The following is a 22,273-nucleotide window of genomic DNA, read 5'->3' on the forward strand; positions in this document are numbered from 1 at the left end:
TCCAGAAGCCCCCCAAGAAACCTGCTCCCAGAGAACATTATATTTTAGAGAAGAACATCACAGCTGACAATAGATAAATACCATGTATTTTTCTAATTTAACTGAAAATGTCTTTTTTCTTTTCTTTTTGTTTTGTTTGTGTTTTTCTTTCCTATCCCTGCTTCTTATTTCTTTATAGATTTTGGAGGATGCCATACCTTTCATGATATAAGTAGGTTTTCAAAACGAAGAGCCTTTCTTCCCCCTCTACTGCCTCTGGTTCTATTCTTCCTCTACATCTCATTTGTATAAATCTTTCTTTTGAGCTACCCAATTATTGATGTCAATCTTAAATAAATGGCATACATTTCTGTGTAAAAAAAAATAAACAATTTGTCCATGTAAAGTTCCTTGAAAGAAACTTTAGACTCTTATATGATAAATTTTCTATTGAATTTGGGTTTGGTTGAAAGAAAGTCCTGAAAATCTGCAAGTTTTTTGAATGTCTATTTCTTTTCATTCTACATTATAGAAGATTTTGCTGGATATGATACTTTTGGCCACAGGCCTAATTCTTTTGATTGCTGATATAAAAGATTCCAGGACCTGGGGTGTTCTATTGTGGCTGCTGCTAAGTCCTAAACAATTCTAATGGCAGCTCCCTCATATTTGAATTTTTTTGGCAAAATTTTCTCTTTGATTTAGGAATTTAGAAATTTGGTAATAATATGCCTATGTATTTTCCATAAGAGATCTCTTTGAAGTGGTTATCGATAGGTTTTTTTCTATTTCTACTTTCCCCTCATGTTCTATTAATCCAGGGCAATTTTTTCAGATTATTTCTTGCATTATCATGTCAAGGATCTTTTTTTGCTCATAGCTTTCAAGTAGTCCAATTATTTTCATAGTTTCTTTTCTTAATCTGTTTTCCAGATCTATTTTTCTCATAAGATGTATCACATTCTGTTCTATTTTTTCATTCTTTACATTCTATTTTATTTCTTGACCTCTTATAGCTTCATTGGCTTCCTCTTGCTCAATTCTAATTTTCAATGAGTTATTTTCATCTTTAAGGCTCTGTATCTTCTTTTCTAATCCAATAGCTTTTTTCATAATCTTTTTGTTTTGCTTGGATGGTTTTTAATTTAATTTTTTTTTAGTTTTTCCTCAATGTCTCTAAGTTCAAATCTGGCCTCACTTGATCCCAATTACTTCACCAAAAAAACAAAAACAAAACACAAAACACAAAAAACAGAATGATAACTAGAAGCTCACTGCCTTTTCTAAACTATCAACAAATTCCCTTACTACAAATACAAACTTGTAACATATTCTTAAAAATTTAGCAGATAAACTTTATTGGAACCTGCACTCAATAACAAACAGAATTATATCCTGCAATTGTTCAAACTTAATGTTGATTCATAAAAATTTAAGAACAATTTTTTTAACATAGGTATCACCACAAGATACAATAATCAATTACTATAATAATTTAGTATTTTTTAAAACTATAGCTTCTGGGATAAGAACTCACTATTTCAAAAAACTGCCTTTAGAGTTTCAAAAATGTATCTACTAACTACATCCTTGCAAGATGTAAAATCAGTCTTTCTTGCATTCAAAAAGAAAAAAAAAACAAAAATTGCTGGAAAACTGGAAAATAGTATGTCAGAAACTCAGCATAGACCTAGATCTCACACCCTATACCAAAATAAGGTCAAAATGGGTACATAATTTGAGCATAAAAACTAATACCATAAGCAAATTAGGAGACCAAGGGATAGTTTATCTATCAGATCTTTTGGAGAAGGGAGGAATTTATGACCAAGAAGAACTAGAGAATATTGTAAAATGAAAAATGGACAATTTTGATTGCATTAAATTAAAAAGGATTTGCACAAACAAAACCAACATGAACAAGATTAAAAGGGAAGTACAAAAGCTGGGAGAAAAATTTACAGCCAATGCCTTATTTCTAAACTATATAAAGAATGTGTCAAATTTTTAGAATAAAAGTCATCTCTCAATTGATAAATGGTGAAAGGATATGAACAGATAATTTTTAGATGATAAAGTTAAAGCCATCTATAATCACATGAAAAAATGCTCTAAATTACTATTGATCAGAGAGATGCAAATTAAAACAATTCTGAGGTACTACTTCACACATCTCAGATTGGTTAAGATAACAGGAAAAGATAATGATAAATATTGGAGGGATATGGGAAAGCTGGGACACTAATGCATTGTTGGTGGAATTGTGAAATGATCCAGCCATTCTGGAGAGCAATTTGGAACTATGCCAAAAGGACTATAAAACTGTACATATCCTTTGATTCAGCATGTCTCTACTGGGTCTGTATCCCAAGGAAATCATAAAGAAGGGAAAAGGACCGACATGTGTAAAAATATTTGTAGCAGCTCATTTTGTGGTAACAAAGAATTGGAAAATGAATAGATGCTATCAATTGGGAAATGGCTGAATAAATTATGGCGTGTGAAAGTAATGGAATATTATTTTTTATAAAAAATGATGAAAAATTGATTTTAGAAAGTCCTGGAAAGATTTACAAGAACCAATACTGAGCAAAACAAGTAGAACCAGGAATACGGTATACACAGCAATAGCAAGATTGTTCAGTGATCCAAGGCAATCCCAATAAACTTTGGATAAAAAATGCCATCTGCATCCAGAAAGAGAACTAGGAAGAATGAATGTAAATTAACACAATCCATGTTCACTTTGTTTTTCTTTTTTCTTCTGGTTTTTTTTTTTTTTTTGGTTTGTTTTCTATTGTGGTTTTCCCTTTTATTCTGATTTTTCTCTCCTAACATGATTTCTAAAGAAATGTGTATTTAAAACATTAATGTACATGTGTAACCAGAAACAGAAAACAATAAAAGTTATTTAAGTAAAAAATTAAATAGATATCACCATACTAAATATTCAGTGATAAATATTCCCGATATAGAGACCTATAATCAAAGAAATTATAGCCATAAAGGATCAAGACAGGTTATGGACAACTCTCATCATCTTGACTCCCACTGGAATTGCCCTCAAATATTTTTGGCGAGACTATAGCAGATGAAATTTCACCATGATAGTCTATTTAATTGTAAAAGTCTATCCTCCACTTCAGTAGTCAATAGGATATTAAATATTGATAAGCAATAGCAGACTACTGATTTGTCTTTGGAGCATTTTTATTGTTACTCACATAGCCTCATTTGAGCTTTACCTGGTAAGCAAGACAGTTATTCTCAATCCTCTTTTAGATAAGAAAAGAGGTTCATGGACATCAAGTGATACAGTGAATATGTCAGAAATGAGATGACATGTGGCCGGCTCTTTTGCTCTACTCTTTTTTTTTAATTGAAGCTTTTTATTTTCAAAACATATGCAAGGATAATTTTTCACCATTGACCCTTGCAAAACCTTGTGTTCTGATTTCCCCCCTTTCTCCCCACCCCTTCCCAAAGATGGCAAGCAATTCAGTATATGTTAAACATGGTAAAAAATATATTACACACTCTATTCCACAGTCTCTCTTCTAGTCCTGATTTCAATTTAATTCAAACATCTCTGCTGTTGAAGGACCCAGATTGAAGTCCTGGCTTTGACACTGAATACTTGTGTAATTTTAGCTTGTCACAGAAGGTTTTTAGACCTGATCTTCCTCACTTGCAAAGGAAGGAAGTGAAAGCAAGAGACTTCCACGGTTCCTGTCAGCTCTGGGACCCAGCAGTACTTATTCCCAGGTTCTCCAATGGCAAATCAGTATCCCTGGGACTCTCTGGGGTCCAAAACCCCAGGCCTGTTCTTCATTCTGCTCCTGACTCACTCCATCCTCGGCAAGCACCTTTTCTGTGGGTCTCGGTTTCCCCCTGGCTCGGTGGGGAGGTGGGACTAGCCGTGTGTAGGATGCCTTCCGGCTCTGATGCTCTGTGGCTCTCTGTGAGGTCAGCTTCCTCTCAGACATGCTCCCCCACCCCCTACAAACTTTCTGTAAGTCAAAGCTTTAAGGCAGGAAACCAAGTATCTGTAAGGGGGAAGGGGGAGTCCAGTCAGAGGCTAAAAGAAAACAGCTCATGGAGCTAGGGTGGGGGGATTCTTCATGCTCAATGAGGGGGAATTCACCGAGCAATTCCCAGCTTCCTTCTCCATAGGGATCGAGTCCTTCTGGGAACCTTCAGCCAGGTAGGTGCCCCAGGGAGGCTTGGGTTAGGCCCCATGTTGGGGATGGAAGGAGATTCAGCCTAGAGCTAGGAGCAGGAGGACCCTGAAACCAAAAGCAAAAGTTATTAGAGGGCAGTGGAATCCCTCAGTCTTATGACTAGAGATTCCAAACCAAAAGGGATGGTGGAGGTCTCTCTCATTTTAGGGATGCAGAAACCGAGGTTTGGGAGGTTACTTGATTTACTTGATGTAACACAGGTAGGAAGTCTCTGAATCAGGGTCCAAATCCACTTCCTTCCAGCTCCAAGTGCGGCCCTCTACCACGATCCACATGGCCTCAGTTTTACTTCTAGTTTCAGGAAATGGGAAACTCCTCACTGAGCCTTACATCCCGTTTTTCCCCTGTGCCTCGTCCCCGGTTAGGTTGTGAGGTTCATAGGGACTCTGTGTCCTGGTTAGACCGGCAGCCCTAGCAGAGGACCTCCTGTGGCGGAGCTCCATCTGGAGCATGTTCCACCTTGTCTGCGGAGAGAAAGTAAGCAGGTTTGGGCCCCTTTAGTATGGGGGTGGGAGATCGCCTGGTAATACGGGGGACTGTAGGAGGCTTTGCCCTGACAGCTTAAAGGATTTCAAATAGATTATGTTGCCTTTCCTTCTTTTTTATTAAAGCTTTTTTATTTTCAAAACATATGCATGGATAATTTTTTTCTTTTTCTTTCTTTCTTTCTTCTTTCTTTCTTTCTTTCTTTCTTTCTTTCTTTCTTTCTTTCTTTCTTTCTTTCTTTCTTTCTTTCTTTTTGGTTTTTTTATTTTTTTATCTTTTTGCTGAGGCAGTTGGGATTAAGTGACTTGCCCAGAGTCACACAGCTAGGAAGTGTTACGTATCTGAGACCGGTTTTGAACTCAGGTCCTCCTGACTTCAGAGCTGGTGCTCTATCCTTTGTACCATCTACCTGCCCAAAGATAAATTTTCAACATTAACCCTTGCAAAACCTTTCCTTTTTCTCGAAAATGAGGGGATGAGACTCGACCTCCAAACTTTCTCATACCTCTCTGACCCAGATGCTCAGAATTATCACCTCTTGCTATTTACTCCCTGCACCCCAACTCCTCATCCTCCTCCCTACCTCTATAGGCTGCTTCCTTACGACCCTCACTGCTGCTTTTTACTCCACTCATCTCTAGGCCAGCCTAAAACCTGGTGTAACTGAGGGCAGATGGAGACTTTAGGGGCTTAGACTTGGGCTGCTGGGGCGTGTCCTAGGGGTCTGAATGAGCAATCAGACTTGACCGACCCAGAGGAGTAGACGTGGTGTTCCTGGGACAGGGCGTGACTCCTGGATAGGCAGGGGTGAGCACCGAGCTTGGCTCTTCCAGTTTGTTTCCAAACCCTTGTCTTCTTGCTTGCTGTCCAAGTCCTCCCCCTGGGATGGCCATGTTTCTCCTCCTGGTATGTCTTTCTGAGGAGGATGGGGCTCAGAGGCCTAGAACCCACTGGCAGTATGGACTAAGCCTGTGGCTGATCCCCGGTGCCCACAAAGTGAGAGGAGGGGCTGTGGGCCCGCTTCTTCTCTTGGGTTTCCTACCACCAAGTATCGTTGACTCTCACTGGGGCCAGAGCAGAGGGTATCACCGTTCTCTGCTCTCCCTTCTCTCAGGCTTGAGGCTGTCATGGCACCTCTGGGTGAAGAGACCCCCCTGATTGAACAGCGGTCCTACAGCCTGTCCTCCAGTGAGTCTGGCTCTCTGCAAGTGTTCCTGTGTCCCCAGAGCTCAGGATCCCCACAGATTCTCACCTTCTCCTTCGGAGAATACTCTGCTGAAGAGCTCTGCGTGAAGGCTGCCAAGGCCTGTGGTGAGCTGAGGGAGAAGAATCAGGGCTGCGGATTCAAGTTTGGAACAGGAGCAGGTCTAGGAAAATCGTGATCCCTCATTGAGTCCCCTATGGAGCCTCCATTCCCCTTATTAAGGTCCCATCCCTTCAGAGAAACTCCATACCTCCATTGAGCTTCATTCCCCCATTGAAGGTCTACCTCACTATCCCCTTCCCCGAACTCTCTTCTCATTGAGCCCCCATGACCTTACTGAGCCCTTGAAGCCTTGGGATGCTCATTAAAGTCTGTCTCTTCACTGAGCTCCCATTTTCCTTACTCTAGTGCTTAGCACACAGTAGGCACTCAATAAATGCTTGTTGGCTTCCTGAGGCTCCATTTCCCTGCCCCATCCATCCCCTGAGCACCTGATTTTTTTTCTTGGGCTCTCAATCACTCCACAGTATCCTTATCCCATCATGAACACTGCCCATCTCCCCCTGCCCGGCCCTGTCCCCTCTGAGATTGTTCTGAGATAGAGGTAGCCCTCCCTCCCCTCCCCAGCCTGCAGCCTGAGCGGGCCAACTCTTGCCCCTTGCAGGGATCCTGCCTGTGTGCCATGCTCTGTTTGCTCTGGCCACGGAAGACCTGTCCTGCTGGTTCCCACCCAACCACATCTTCATGGTGGAGGATTCTACCATCCAAGTGCTCCTTTACAGGATCCGGTATGGGGCTGGGGTGGGGACGGAGCAAGGGAAGGGGAAGGAGGGAGGGAGGGGAGGGGCTGAGGTTTCCTCCAGATGCTATCTGCCCAGATGCTTCCATCATACACGCCTGTCTCTGGTCCTTGCCTGTCATGTAGGCCAAAACATCACCCACTAGCTTACATCCTAAGATACACACACTCTTGAGATGGGGGAAGGGGGTACAGACAAAACCCAGAATGTCAGAGCTGGGAGAACTTCTAGAACCTAGAATGGGAGAGGCCCTTAGAACCCAGGATGTCAGAGCTAGGAGTCCTTAGAACCAGGAGGTCAGAGGTAGGATGGAAGAGCCCTTAGGACACAGAATAACAGAGCTGGGAGGGCCTTGGAACCCAAAAATGTCAAAAGTGGAATGGGAGGACTCTTAGAACCCAGCAAGTCAGAATTGGAAGGGCTCTTAAAACTCAGAATGTCAGAGCTAAAGGGTCCTTAGAGCCCAGAAAGTCAGAGATGAACCCTTAGGATACAAACAGAGAGTATCCTCCAGCTCTAGATAAAGCTTTAAATCTTTAATATAGATAGATCATGGAATGTCTGAATTATAAGGAGTCTTGGGACATAGGATTTCAAAACTGGAAGGTTCCTTAGGGATCGTTAAGCTCAGCTCTCTCATTTTGGGGATGAGAAAGCAGGGGCCCAGGGTGGCGAGGAGACTAGCTCGAGATCATCCACAGCAGAGCTGAGTCTCTTGACTCCCAGTGCAAGAGAGAAGCAGAAGCATTGTTTCTGGAGAAACCCCTCTTCTTTCTCTGGCCTCTAATAAAAGGAGGTGCTTCTGTTCTCCCCTCTGCAGATGGGTACCACGTGCTCTGCAGGAGCCCCCTTTGCTAGCCCTCTCAACATCAGCAGTCCAGGAGAACAGATGCATCCCGTTCCTCCCTGTTCCGTGACTCAGGATTTGTCTCGTTTTTCCACCAGCTTTTTCTTTCCCAACTGGTTTGGCCTGGAGAAGTGTTACCGCTTTGGACTGCAGAAGGACAGAGCCAATGCTATTCTGGACCTCCCAGTCCTTAAGTATCTCTTTGCTCAGGTCAGTTCCTCCTCCCCAAACCCTTCTCCCTACAAGTCAGATGAACCCTCATCTCTTGTGTACCAAGGACATCGGTGAAAACCTCTAAAGGCATTTCTCAGCAGGGAAGAAGCTGCTTCCCCCACGACCCCTGGTAGACTTGGGCACAATGATGAGGTAGCCCGATTTGGGGCCAAAATCAGGGCTCAATCTCCATTAGAGATATAACACTTGCCTGCATGAAATGAATTTAGTTCTGCTAAGATATGATTGACAACCTTAAAAAAGCTCACTCATCAATGAGAAATTCATCAAAGAAAAAAATAAAATATAAGTGCTTGTACAGAAATTACAAATTCTCTAGATATAGCGGAATAGAGACTTCCCAGGAAACAGAGGTCCAGCGGTTGCTATGGGAGAGTGCTTGCCCTGATCTTAAGGGGAGTGAGTGTCCCCAATCCCAGCAGGCAGCCTGCTAAATTGGGTACAGTCACACCAGAAAAGGGAGGGAAGGGGAGGAGGACAGGAGATGGAGCAAGACCTAGAACAGTGAGACACTTGATAATCATATAAGATTGATCATTTTGACGCTCAGTTTAGGGCAAATCACTCCATCATTTATCAGTTCTCTGGGACAAAATCCTGATTGCTCTACACTAGTTATGGTTATAATAGAAGCCTGCAGAGGATAAGCATCAGAATAAATTTCTGGTGTGAATACAATTAAGCTCTTCAGTTTTCCTCTCTGAAAATGGGTGTAATAATACTCAAAACACCAACTTCATAAATTTATTATAAGGAAGTACTTCACAAATCTTAAGAATGTGAGTAATCACCATTACTGTCATCTGCAACAACAAAACCAAGTCATCACTTCAGCTCCTAGTGAGGATTTCAGGGCTCCAGACCTGATCCCATTTTTCTTCTTGGCCCAGTCCCAGCATGTAGGGGAGATAGAGTTTGTCCACAGCACGGTCAAGGTGGACAAGGGGACTTTGCAGGCCAGTTGGGCCACAGGCTATGGCTGCCTTAATGCCCTGGCTGGTCATGTGGCTATTACAGATGGGGCATAAGACACTTAAAATAAAAATGAGGAAGGGACCTTAGAGGCCCTCTATTTTGCAGATGAGATAACAGAGACCCCAGGAAGGAAAATAATTAGCTCACGGTTACATAGGGAGTAAATGGCTGAGTTGAGGGAGGGGAGAGGGGGAGATCCCCTAATACTCCAGAACCAGAGAAGGAATTCATGAGGATATTGGTTTGCCTTATTCTCCTGTGGAGAGTAAAGGGGCTTCTTCCCACAGTCCCGAAGTGACTTCATTAGTGGGAGGATGAATCTGACGCTGAATCTAAAGGAGCAGGGAGAGTGTCTGAGCCTGGCAGTGTTGGACCTGACTCGGATGGCACAGGAGCAGGGTGTATGCCCCAAGGAGATCCTCAGGAGAATCAGGTGAGGATGCCCTCCCTCCCCAAGGAGGACTGGGAAATGGACAGGTTGCGGTCCAGCCTGTGCATGCTTCCTTAAAAAAGTATATTAGCATCTGTCCCTGCTTGCCTGCTCTCTGTCCCTTACTTCATACATATACCCCATCATAAGTTTAACTGGGACTGAAGTAGGGCCCAGAAAAGGAGACAGAAAGAAGATACAGATCTCCAGAGATTGAGGTGAGAGACATGATCCCATGGTCTTCAGGAAGCTCCTTGCCTTTTTTTTTGGGGGGGGGGTCTTATTACATTCAGCTCAATGCTGAAATTTTATTTATTTATTGAATTCAATAGCATTTTATTTTTCCAGTTACTTGTAAAAATGGTTTTCAATATTCATTTTTGTAAGACTTTGTGTTCCAAATTTTTCTTCCTCCCTCCCTAAGACAGCAAGTAATCTGATATAGGTTATATATATATGGTTGTGTGTATATATATATACACACACAACCATTTTAAACATATTTGTCATGTTGTGCAAGAAAAATCAGACCAAAAGGGAAAAACTATGAGAAAAAAGCAAGCAAACCAAAAAGTGAAAATAGAATGCTTCAATCCACATTCAGTCTCCATAGTTCTCTCTCTGGATAGAGATGGCATTTTCCAGTCCAAATCAACTGCAATAAGCTCCCTGCCTTTTAACAAAGATAGGGGAGCTGGAATGAAGCAATCAACAGCCATTTATTAAACACTGGCTGTGTGTCAGGCATTATCCTAAATTCTAGGGATATAAAGAAAGACAAAAACATTGTTTCTGTCCTCAAGGAACTCACATTTTCCTTACCAGATACATTATGCAGAATATATGGAAGGAAATCTTCAAGGGATGGCATTAAGAAGGGAATGGGAGAGGAAAGGGAAAGATGAGCCACAAAGACTACCTTCAACAGGTGAATCTTATAGGAAGCCAGGGAGCTAAGAGGCAAAGGTGAGGAGAGAAATATTCCCAGCATGCAGAACAGCCACTACAAAAGTATGAAGGTGGGAGATGGAGCATCATTTGTGAGGAACAGCAAGGAGCCCAGTATAATACAGTTGGATCATAGACTATGTGGAGGAGAGTCAAGTGTAAGAATATTAGAAATATAGGAAGGGGCCAAGTTATAAAAGAGCTTTATAAAGGAGGACTTAAAAAAAATCTTAGTGATAATACAGAGTCACTTATTGAATGGGAGGGGGAGTAACACGGGCAGATCTGTGCTTTAGAAAAGTCCTCTTAGCTCTTGAGCCCAGATGGCCTGCAATGGGAAGAGACTTAGGCAGAGAGACCCACCAGCAGCCTGGGGCAGTGACCTAGCTAGGGTGGTGGCTATGTGAGTGCAGAGAAGAGTTTGTATAAAAGATGTTGAGAGGGTGGGAATGACATGATTTGGTACCAGACTGCATATGCAAGCAGAGTGAGAATGAGGAGATAAGGTTAACAACAAGATTGTAATATATGAGGCAAGGTTCTCCAACAGGAGGCTAAAAGGTAGAGTACCATGGCAAAAACCAGAGAGGGGCAAGAATGTTTCAAACAGATGCTGTGGATGGTGGGATAGGGAGTCAGTTAGGAAGGAATAGAAGGGTTGCCTTCCTGTGGTGAGAGCCCCAGTGAGATTAAATAACACATTTATAATGGACCCAGTGAACATAATTTCTTCTCTGTCCTAGAGCACAGAGACAAATGGTAGGAATAAATAAACCCGGATGGTATAACATGATCAAAGACAGAACAAAGACAAAAGGATGAAAGTGGGAGCTCAACCTTGGCAATTTGGTGAAGAAAAATGCTTTAACTGCATACAATAAAATACAGATATTAGAAAAGATACCAATTGATATACACTATCAAAAGACTTTAAAAACTCAACAAGTTCAGACCCCCAGATTAAGAACATCTGGAAGAGACTGTGGTGTAACTTTTAACTGGTTTATCAAAGGATCAGGTTGGGAAAAGGGGGAAGAATTTAGTCAGGATAGAGTAATTGCCTGGGAAAGAACTGAATTATGGAGGACATGGATGTCATGGGAAAGACAGAAGAGGTTTAAGGGTCATAAGGCAGAGGGAAAATATGGAGTAATAAAAGATTATGATCAGATAAAAGCATTTTGGAGTTTGTGAACAAGGAAGGGGAATCCTCATGGGCAATGGCAAGGTTAAAGGCATTTCAGTATGTAATTGAGGTGAAGTAAGTCATGGGACTGGAAGAGACTGAAAAATTGGGAAGTCGAGGTATTGGAGAGAACATTGTTATCTATGTTGAAGTCCCAAAGTGTGAAGGCAAAAAATGGGGAGGAAAGAAAGATGTGAGGAAAGAAAGGAGACTCATGGAAGAAGGAAAAGAATTGTTCTAATCCAATTAGGGTTTGCTCTGATCCCAGAGCTTATTAAGCTTTTTCCACTCCATAACCCTTTTTGCCCAAGAAATTTTTACTCAATCCAGGTTTACAGGTATATAAAATAGGTCTACAAATTAAACATTTGCTGTTGATAAATCATAATTTCATGACCTCCCACATTCAGGTAGTTATGAGATACTGTGTGAGGTCTTAAACCACAGTTTAAGAAACTGGGCTGTAATCCACTACATAAAAGTCTTGGGAAAAAAATCCCCCATAAAATGAAATAAGATTGTTGTTTTTGTTCACTTGTGATCCCATAAACCATTCTGTCTGAGAGATTTTCTTGGCAAAGAAATGGAGTGATTTACCATTTCCTTCTCCGGTGTATTAAAGCAAACAGGGTTAACCCAAGCCCATCATCTTCAGAGCCCATGAACATTCTACTGTATCACATTGTCTCCCCATTGCTAGAGAATCACTTTTTTATTTTAAGATGTAGGGTTTCAAGAAGTTTGGAAAAAGGATGGATTTCTCATGTCTACAATTATAATTTTGTGCATCCATGTGTATATTTGTGCGTATGTGTCCATATGTGTACTGACTACTAGGCTAAGTGAATAAAGGGTTGGCTACTCCCCTTTAATGAATCCTTCTCTTGTTTGAGCAACATTAACCCTTCCCAGGCACTTCTTTTGTTCTTGCTTGGACTTTTCTCTTTAGTCATTCTCTCAATCCTGCCCTCTGGAGGAATGGTTTTCCTTTGAAACCTGATATAGGAAGAAAATGGAAAGGAAGAATGACCAAGGCAGAGCCTCTCACATCAGTTTTAGCCATTTGTCTGGAAATGTACAGGTTCACATCTTCTTTCTCCCTGCTATGGGAGATTATAAAAATGAATAACTCATTCTCTTTTGTTCAGCTCAAGCTCTCAGGCAGAAAGAAATTTTTCCAGTATTAAAATTTAAAACAAAGCAAAACAAACAAACAAACAACAAAAATCTATTTCTCTCTTTCAGGCTTTCCCTCTATTGTCTGTCTCAGCTGAGTTTGTGCAAGGACTACACAAATCAGAGATGTAATGATTAACTACATTTATCTTAGAAAACAGAGTTTAAAATAAAAAGGAAGCAGAAAACAAAGAAAGTCTTTAGAACGGAGATGGGAGAGAATAGGCACACCTCTCTCAGGAAGGCGGAAGGGAGGGTTGTGAGAAATCACCATCTTTGATCTAGCCATTCAAAGGTCTAAGTAAATTCAGGTTCTGTTCATAAGGATGACTCAAGGGTCAGTTATAAGGTCCCTGTCCTATAGCCCAGCATGGCTGAAGTTTTCTCTTCATAGAGAGAAAAAAGAAAAGAAAGTAGAGAGAGAGAGACAGAGACAGAGACAGACAGACAGACAGACAGACAGACACAGAGACAGAGACAAAGAGACAGAAAGACAGAGACAGTGTTTGTGTGTGCAGCTGTTCCCCACACAGCTCCTGGGAGTGGAGGATAGGAGCAGGGAGAGAGTTCACTTCCTTGGTGGTTTTGTTCATTCTGAGGGCTCATTCAGCCCACTTTAGCTACGTGAACTGCAAATCATAACATCATCCTCTTTGCCTCCTACTTGGTGCTCTAAGAGTCAATTCTACATATTCCTTCCTCTCCCTTACCCCTTCAGCGGTCCTCAAACTTTTTAAATAGGGGGCCAGTTCACTGTCCCTCAGACTGTTGGAGGGCCGGACTATAGTAAAAACAAAACCTTTGTTTTGTGGGCCTTTAAATAAAGAAACTTCATAGTCCTGGGTGAGGGGGATAAACTCCTCAGCTGCCGCATCTGGCTCGCGGGCCATAGTTTAAGGACCCCTTAGATGATAGATTGTCAGTCCCTGGGGACAATAGTTTTAGAGTCAAATCATCTCCCTGGTGAGTGGAGATTAGGAAAACTGTGAACTTTCCATAATCCAACAAGCATCATCCCTTCCAATTAGCCTATGTAGAAACCTTTTATAAATATTCAATTTAGGATCCCAGATTTAGAGCTGTAATGGACTTGGGGAGCCAGATTGTCCATCCTTCCCCCAGGAGGAAATGGAGCTCCATATATTTCTAGATGCCTAACTATGTATTCAATTAAACTGTTGGTTATTATCATTATTGCTGTCCATTCTTTCTCTGTTTTACCTTACCTTGGTGGTCAGTTAGAGTCTTTATTTTTAAAGGGAAAAAGAAAGAAGGCACCAGAGGAAGGAACTTAGAGGCAGAAATGAAAGATTTCTACCAAGGATGAGCACCAGGTTCTTTCCCTATTTCCCCACCTCACAGAACTAGGACATGTCTTATCAGTGTCTGAGATTCCACTGGGGTGGAGAGTTCCCTACCTAAAGCTTAGAGCTTTTAACCTAACTCCCATGCCCGGATGAATCTCAGAATAAATCCTTGAAAGCTATGGAGAAACAGAATTTAAAGTATGTCTCCCCTTCCCGCCCCCCCCCCCTCCCCGAAATGGTTTCAGTATGGTGATGGCTGGAAGCATGATCTCAATCGGGAAGACCCAGAGACAATTCTCCTCCTACATATGTTGGCTGTTTGGCCTGGGCAGATGGCAACTTCCAATGCCCCAAGCGATTGTCTACAATTTGAAGTCCCTGAATAGTTGTTCTTGGGCACTGGGGAAGGGAATTTCCAGTCAATTCACAATTGAGTTTCCAGAGCGGAAATCCTTTCTCTACCAAGGAAGATCTATAAGTGCTCTGCCACTCAGCGGCTTAGAAAAATGCCCAGGGGCACTGAGAGCATAAGCCGTGCCTAGGATTTCAGAGCTAATGTGTGTCAGAGGGTTTGAACCAAGCCTTTTTGACTCCAACTGTGCCATATTGCACAATACACTGCATATTATAACATATATGTATATTAAATGGTTGTGGATACTATATTATAAATAACCATAGATAACATGTAATATATGTATGTATGCATGTGTATATATTGTATTATATATAGCATATAATATGTGTGATATAAATTACATAATGTGTAATATATGCATACTATGAGTAGATATACATATATTGATATGTAACACATATATGTTATATTATATGACACTCTCCTGTATATTGTGTATAATATATAAATTGTATAGTATAGAATATATAAGAAATGCCTTGTATTATACATACCATAAATTATATAGTATAGAATATATAAGAAATGTCTTGTATTACACATAACATAAATTATATAATGCATAATATAGACTATGTCTATGATATACTATGTGTACATAGACACATGTGTATTATTATCTTGTTCACATAATAGAATATACATTCTATAATATAAAATATATAAATATATATATGCCATACAACATATACTATATACTATATAATATACAATGCATGTGTTATACTATATATAATATGTATTCTCTGATGTATAATATGTGTGTAATGTATAATATAGGTATGCATATATACATGTATATACTATATTACATGTCAATGTTACATATAATTATATATGACAATATGTTATTACATATAACACAAATTACCTACTATAAAATATACAATATGTATAATGCAGTACATGTTTATATTATGCACAATAACATATAATGCCCAATTGATATTATATATGTATACAATATTTACACATGTATTGAGTACATGTGGTATATGTTATGCCATATAGCATATAATATATGTACATTGTACACGTATTTAGAACATATATATGCACATTGAAATCACAGAATCTCAGAATTGCCTTCCCAAATCAGACCTGAATATAGGACGCTCTCAAAGAACATTTATGACTCCTGGTCTCACTTTGCCGGCCTCTAGGAATGGGGAAATCAATACCTCCCCAAGGCAGTACATTCCATACTGGGCGAGTTCTATTGATTAGGAAGTGTTTTGTTAAAAAATCACCAAATTAACCTTGGAAGAAATTTTTTACATGTGCTTAATTTAGAATCGTGGATATAGAGCCAGAATGGACTTTAGTATTCATCTAGTCTCACCTTCTCATTTTATATGTAGGAAGTTGAAGCCAGTTAAGAAAATTGTCATAGTTCACACAGGTACTAAGCAGACCTAGAGCCAGAGATCTTTCCAAATTGAAGACAATCCCAAATCTTCCACAGACTTAGCATCCTCCCCCTTTCCTTGCATCCAGTCTTCTATGTTATGGTCTCCAGGCTTCACCCTCATCTTAGGCTCTGTCTTCTGGAAGTCTTTCAGTTTTTCAAAATACTTCCTGAAATGGAGATATTGCAGGTGAGGTCGGACCAGGGCTGATGACAGTGGGAACATCCCTCTCTTGCTTTCTTGGCTACAATATCATTTTTCTCCCCTCATTTTGAACTTGCAGCTCACTAACATATCACCATGATCTTTTTTTTTTTTAGTTAATAAGCATTCTCTTCCTTCCCTCTGATCTCCCTCTACTAGAAAAACAAGAAAAAAGAAAAAGAAAAGTCTTGTAACAAATATGCATAGTCAAACAAAACATTGACTATATCCAAAAATGTCTTATCATTCTGCATCTTAGTTTATCTGCTTTGTGTTATGTTAGAGGCAGATAGCATTCTTCATTAATGGTTTTTTACAATCATGGTTTGTCATTTTGCTGATTAAATTGTCGTTGTCATTATTGCATGATTTGTTTTCCTGGTTCTTCTCACTTCACTCTGCATCAGGTCTTATAAGTCTTCCCAGGGTTTTCTTTGAAACCATCTTACTCATCATTGCTTGCAACACAATTATATTAATTTATCGTAACTTCTTCAGCCATTCCCCAATTTATGGGCACTTATAATTTCTACTTTTACAATTTCAGAAAAGAAGTACAATAAATATTTTTGTACGTTTGGGTCTTTTTTCTCTCTTTAAAATCTCTGTAATCATCGGTAAATAAGCATTTATTAAGTGCCTCCAATTGTTCAGGCACTGTTCTAAGTTCTAGGGAACTTAAAAAGAGAAAAATGACAGTTCCAGCCCTTAAATAGGTCATAATCTAATAGGGGAAGACAAAAAGCAAACAATTGTTGTTTGTGCTTCATTTTTGAAGAGGACCAGGGATATCATGGAGTGAAATCTTGACTCATTAGTTAATTGGATTTAAGTGAGGCAAAGTTGCATAAAGTTGTCAGCCTCACTCAATCACTCTAGAAGAGAAAATAAGGCTATATTCAGGATAAATAGGAGATAATTCACAGAGGGAAGGCACTGGAATTAAGATAGGAAAAGTTTCCTATAGATGGGAGTTTAGTGCAGACCTGAATGAAGCCAGAGAGGTCAGTAGGCAGAGCTGAGGAAGGAGGGGTATTCCAGGTATGGAGAACATATTGCTGGGTCACAGGGCATGTAGTTAGTGATTTTAGGAGGGAGTCAGTTCCAAACTGATGTCTAGAATGGCTGTACCAATTCTTAGTTCCACCACCCTCTTCCCATCTTTGTCATAGGAATTGTTATCTATCTAGCCCATCTTTCTACACATTCTGTCCCCTGTGCTTCATTACATTGTAATGAAACGGTACCTTCAGTTCCTCTCCTCTAAACTGTCAACAGTACTATTTCTGTCCCCATCATCCCATTTAAATTGCTCTCTGCAAAGTTACCAATGATCTCCTAGTTGCCAGATCCAATGGCTTTTTCTCAGTCTTCATTCTCCTTGATTCTCTGCAGCATTTGCCACAAAGGATCATTCTCTCTTTCTTGATATTCTTTTCTCTAGGTTTCAGAGCTCTGTTCTTTCCTGGTTTTCCTCCTATCTCTCTGATGGTTCCATCTCTGTCTCCTTTGCTGAATCCTCCTCCAGATAGTGCTTTCTAACTCTATATACCCCACAGGATTCTGTTATGGGTCCACTTCTCTCCCTTTTTACTACTTCACTGAGTGATCTTATTAGTCCCATGATTTTAATGACCATCTTTCTGCTAACAATTCTCCAATCTATTTATTTAGCCCAAACCTTTTTGCTTAACTCCACTCTCATATCTCCAATTTCCTATTAGACATTTTGTGGTGGATATCCTGCAGTCTTCAGAAACTTCGGAAAGTGCTCAAAAGTGACCTCACTCTCTTTCCCTCTCCTTAACTTTCCTATATCTATTGAGAACACTACCATCCTCCCATTCTCCCAGGTTGGAAACCGACACGTCTCTGTTTCTTTCTCTCTCTCAACACCTCCCTCTCTCCCCAATATTCAATCTATTACTAATATCTGTCAGTTTTTGCCTTTATAACATCTCCCAAATACATCCCCTTCTTTCCTCTGACACTATCACCCCTCTGGTACAGGCTCTCATTACTTCACACCTGGATCATTGGAAGAGCAGCTGGTGGGTCTGCCCACCTCAAGTCCCTCCCCACTACCATTTATTTTTTTATTGAAGTTTTTTTTCATTTTCAAGACATATGCAAAGATAATTTTTTCAACATTGACCCTTGAAAAACCTCATGTTCCAATTCCATACACATACACACACACACACACACACACACACACACACACACACACCTCCCAATCTCCTCCCCTAGATGGCAAGTAATCCAATGTGTCCACTTTCTACTCAGATGCCTAGGTGATATAGCTAAAGAACATTGATCAGAAACTTTCTCTGACTAGATCATTTCCCTATTTAGTAAACTCTAGCAATTCCCTATTATCTCTAGGATCCAATCTAAAATCCTCTATTTGCTATTGAAAACCTTCCTTCCTTTCTAGTCTTGCCCTTTATTCCTCTCCCATGTACTGTACTATTTGTAAATACTGGCCTCCTTAGAGCCCCTCACACATGATATTCCGTCTTTGTACCTTTTCATTAACTGTCTGCTATGTTTGAAATGCTTGTTCTTCTTTGCTCTTCTCTACCTCCTGACTTCCCTGGCTTCCTTCAAGACTCAACCCAAAATTCCACCATTTGCAAGAAATCTTTAAAAATCTTCCTCAATACTAGTGCCTTTTCTTAGACTTTCTCACTAATTTGCTGTATCTACGTCTACATGTTTGTCTATCTATCTCTTGTATGTACTTAGTACTTGTATTTACAATGTAAGCTCCCTGAGGGCAGAGATTATTTTTGACTTTCTTTGTATCCTCAGTGATTAGCACAGTGTCTGGTTCTTAGTAAGTTCTTCATAAAATGCAGTTTACTAACACATATATGATGAATAAATAAAAAGGCATTTATTAAACATGTATTATGTGTAATATATGTACTGCTCATATAAGATCTATGTATCTGCATGGGATGCCTAAACATAGGCAGGCAGTTCAGCAAAGAGATGCTGATAGGTTGAACACTTGAATGTTCATGGGAGCCTGAGCTTCCCACCTCAAAGAAGCAAAAGGAAAATTCTCCCCTAAATATATCTGCTCTGGTCTAAGGAAACACCAAGTTCTTCGGTTCTCTGATCATTATCCTTTCAAAGGAAGATGCAACTTAAGGTGTTAGTTGTTACCCTTAGCTCACACCCACCATCCTTACTACCAGATGCTAGTTATGTAAATGACTAGTTACATACTACCAGATGCTAGTTACATAGTTGCTTAAGTCATAACTATGAATCAACAGTGAGTAAACCCATTTATCTAAGCAGAACAACAAACAGAAATGGAACAATTTACAGAGATAAAATTATACCAGAAAGTACACAGAGCTAATGAGTTCTCCCTCTGGAAACAAGGTATCTCAGATCAATTAAAATGGAGGTCCTAGTTCTCATCCAAAGGGAAATTCCTGGCAGTTTCTAGGGAGGCAAGCTAGAAATTGAGGACATGTTAAGGAACCAGATTTATCTACATACCTATAAGGGATTGTCTTTCTTCTCTATGGAATCAGTCCCAAAGATAGTCTGGAATAACACGGGTCTCTCAAAGAAGTGAAAGATCTTTCTTCTCCAAAGCTTTCACACAGGATTAAATCAACTTTCTCTCCACCAATTAGTAGAATCCCAGGCAAAATGCCTTAGATTTTACTGGAGAGCTGGGTTACACATGTGAGAAACTGTGCTGACTATTAGGTACACAAATAGAAATGCAATACACTTCTGGCCTTCATGGAGCTTACATTATAATTGGGGGATACCAGACAAAGAATAGGGTTCATCTGGAAGATCTGTGGAAAGGCTCGTAGTCTCTGAGCTTTCCTAAGATTGAAGTGGTAGGGAAGAAGGCAAGTCCTGGGGGGCTTAGGGTTCATTGGCAGTGCTCAGGGATCTGAAGGGCATCAAAGTAGAAGGTAGGGCCAAGTCCTATCAGCCAGTGAGTCCTTGCTCATCTATGTGGGATGAACAACAAAGGCCATGGACGGTGGAGGAGGAAAGGATGGGGTCAGCATCCAGTCAGCAATAGAGGATGGAGCAAGGATCTTTGGTAGAAAGGAAGTTCTCCTCCCTACTCCCCAACACATACCTCATAAGACTTCTGGACATGGATCCAGCTGTGTGTATATGAAATCAGTCTATGACTTCTCCTCCCGCAGCTATAAGACCTGTATCCCAGGAAGCTTCCGACGTTTGATCCAGAGCCTCAACTTCATGACTCGAAAGCGTTATCGTCAGATGGTTCGCCGAGCCCTGCAGAGCGTGGCTTCCTGCCAGGCAGATGTGTACTCCATCATGCTTAAATACCTCATGGACCTGGAGAGGCTGAAACCCACCCGGACTCTGGAGACCTTCACGGGTCGGGCACCAGGAGCTACATCTGGCCAGGACCCCCGCTGTCTCATCCACGTGGCTGGGGACAGCGGCATCTCCTGGACCCCTGCGGGCAGTGAGGTACTGCTCTTGGTTCCCATTCACCTTTTGGGTGGGATGGGAAATGAATGGGTCTGAAGAGAGGCCCTTCACCTAACTCTCCCTTGCTTCTCTCAATTTCTCCTCTGGTCAGAGCCCCCAGCCTTTCTGCGATTTCCCTGAAATTGTTGATATCGGCATCAAGCAGGCCTGCAGGGACGGTCATCTCAGTGAGAACCGGCTGGTCACTGTTACCAAGACTGACAACAGGATCCTGGTGGGTACCACAGTGGGCAGCGCTGCCCTCTTCCTGAACCACAGGGCAGACAGAGGTGGCCTGAGATGAGAAGGGGAGGGAATGTTATCACTGAGCTCTGCTTCTTTCTTTATTCATCTGGAAGATGTCAGGGAAGAAGGTGAACTAGATAGTCTTTTTTGGCTTTTCTAGCTCTGGCATTCTCTGTTCTAGGATCATCCTCCATTTTTATATCAAATATATATATAGTCAATCAACTAACACTTATTAAACACCTACTATATGTCAGAACAAGGGGTCTATAGTCCAGTGCTGTTATAACACTTGTTTTGAAAACATGAATTTGTTCCAACATAACTGTTACATTAGGGAAGGATTTGAGCATAACCTGAAATTTTGACTTTAGTGATGCTCAGATTTGTCAACAAGAAATGGAAACCTGTACCTAGCTAAACAGAGCATAAATAACACACACACACACACACACACACACACACACACACACACATACATCAAGCATATACCAAGGGTTTGACATCACTTTACAATAATTTACAAGCTATATAACTTTTTCTTCACCCACTTCCAGTTTTCACAAGCAAACTTAAGGTCTATTTCAAGGTGTGTTTATTCTGGTACAATAGGAACTGTGGGTGGAAGACAGCTGGTCCCAACCCATTCAGTTCATACTTCCTCCTTCTTACCTTCTGCTCTCACTGCCCCAGCTTCCTGGGGTTGTCATCCATCACAGCCATCCTGGGGCCCCATGGAATTAGAGGTTCTGAGAATATCAGCCCAAGGCCATTGGTACTACCACTATTTATACAGTGTGTATATATTTAACTTATATAATACCATGCTACCATTTTTATTAGATTCCTATCTTCTTTATGGAGTAGTTAGATTTGTGGATAGAATGCTGGGTGTGGGGTCGATGACTCACCTTTCAAACTTCCAATCTAGTCTCAGACATGAACTAGGTGTGTTAGTCTGGCAAGTCATTTAATTCTGTTTGCCTCGGTTTCCTCATCTGTAAAAGGAGCTGGAGAAGGAAATGGCAAACTACTCTAGAATCTTTGCCAAGAAAATGGGGTCAGAGTTGGGCACAACTGAAAAACAACTGAAGATCTTCATGTGTCACAAATGAAGCTTTGGAAGTTATGTCCCTACTCCCGGGTTTCCCATAAGTCTTATGGCTTTTGTTGTTTAATTTTGCACAGCATGACAATTTTTAGAAATTTGTAAGTTGAGTTAGAGCAGAACTGGCTGTACAAAGAAGAACAAAAGACAATTACCATTCTTAGGGAACTCACAATTTAATTGAGGAGACAATATGCAAACAACTAAGCACAGGTTAGCTAATTACTTAACTACCTAGTTTGTCAACAAGAAATGGAAACCTGTACCTAGCTAAACAGAGCATAAAATCCTTAGATCCAGCAGTGTTACTATTGGGCTTTATCCCAAAGAGATCTTAAAGGAGGGAAAGGGACCCACATGTGCAAAAATGTTTGTGGCAGCCCTGTTTGTAGTGGCTAGAAACAGAATGGATGCCCATCAATTGGAGAATGGCTGAATAAATTATGGTCTATAAATGTTATGGAATATTATTGTTCTGTAATAAATGACCAGGAGGATGATTTTAGAGAGGCCTGGAGAGACTTACATGTTCTGATGCTGAGTGAAATGAGCAAAACTACGAGATCATCATATATTTCAACAAT

The 22,273-nt window shown here is 40.7% G+C and overlaps 1 protein-coding gene across 3 annotated transcripts in view; it reads left to right on the forward strand.

Annotated features, from left to right (window-relative positions):
- The first annotated feature begins 3,518 nt into the window (after nucleotides 1–3,518).
- JAK3 (Janus kinase 3) overlaps nucleotides 3,519–22,273 on the forward strand; it is a 36,945-nt gene continuing 18,190 nt past the window's right edge. Inside the window, exons 1-9 of one of the 3 annotated variants that reach the window (XM_051972382.1) lie at nucleotides 3,519–4,183; nucleotides 4,586–4,697; nucleotides 5,348–5,513; nucleotides 5,821–6,017; nucleotides 6,575–6,698; nucleotides 7,656–7,767; nucleotides 9,054–9,199; nucleotides 20,041–20,335; nucleotides 20,448–20,570. In XM_051972382.1, coding sequence (XP_051828342.1) covers nucleotides 5,834–6,017; nucleotides 6,575–6,698; nucleotides 7,656–7,767; nucleotides 9,054–9,199; nucleotides 20,041–20,335; nucleotides 20,448–20,570 — 984 coding nt within the window. In that variant the 5' untranslated portion in view covers nucleotides 3,519–4,183; nucleotides 4,586–4,697; nucleotides 5,348–5,513; nucleotides 5,821–5,833. Of the gene's footprint in view, nucleotides 4,184–4,394; nucleotides 4,698–5,347; nucleotides 5,514–5,820; nucleotides 6,018–6,574; nucleotides 6,699–7,655; nucleotides 7,768–9,053; nucleotides 9,200–20,040; nucleotides 20,336–20,447; nucleotides 20,571–22,273 lie in introns of those variants that run through there. The other 2 variants (XM_051972381.1, XM_051972383.1) reach the window with 2 other exon arrangements.

This window comes from Antechinus flavipes, chromosome 1, assembly GCF_016432865.1.
Source record: "Antechinus flavipes isolate AdamAnt ecotype Samford, QLD, Australia chromosome 1, AdamAnt_v2, whole genome shotgun sequence".
NCBI lineage: Eukaryota > Metazoa > Chordata > Mammalia > Dasyuromorphia > Dasyuridae > Antechinus > Antechinus flavipes.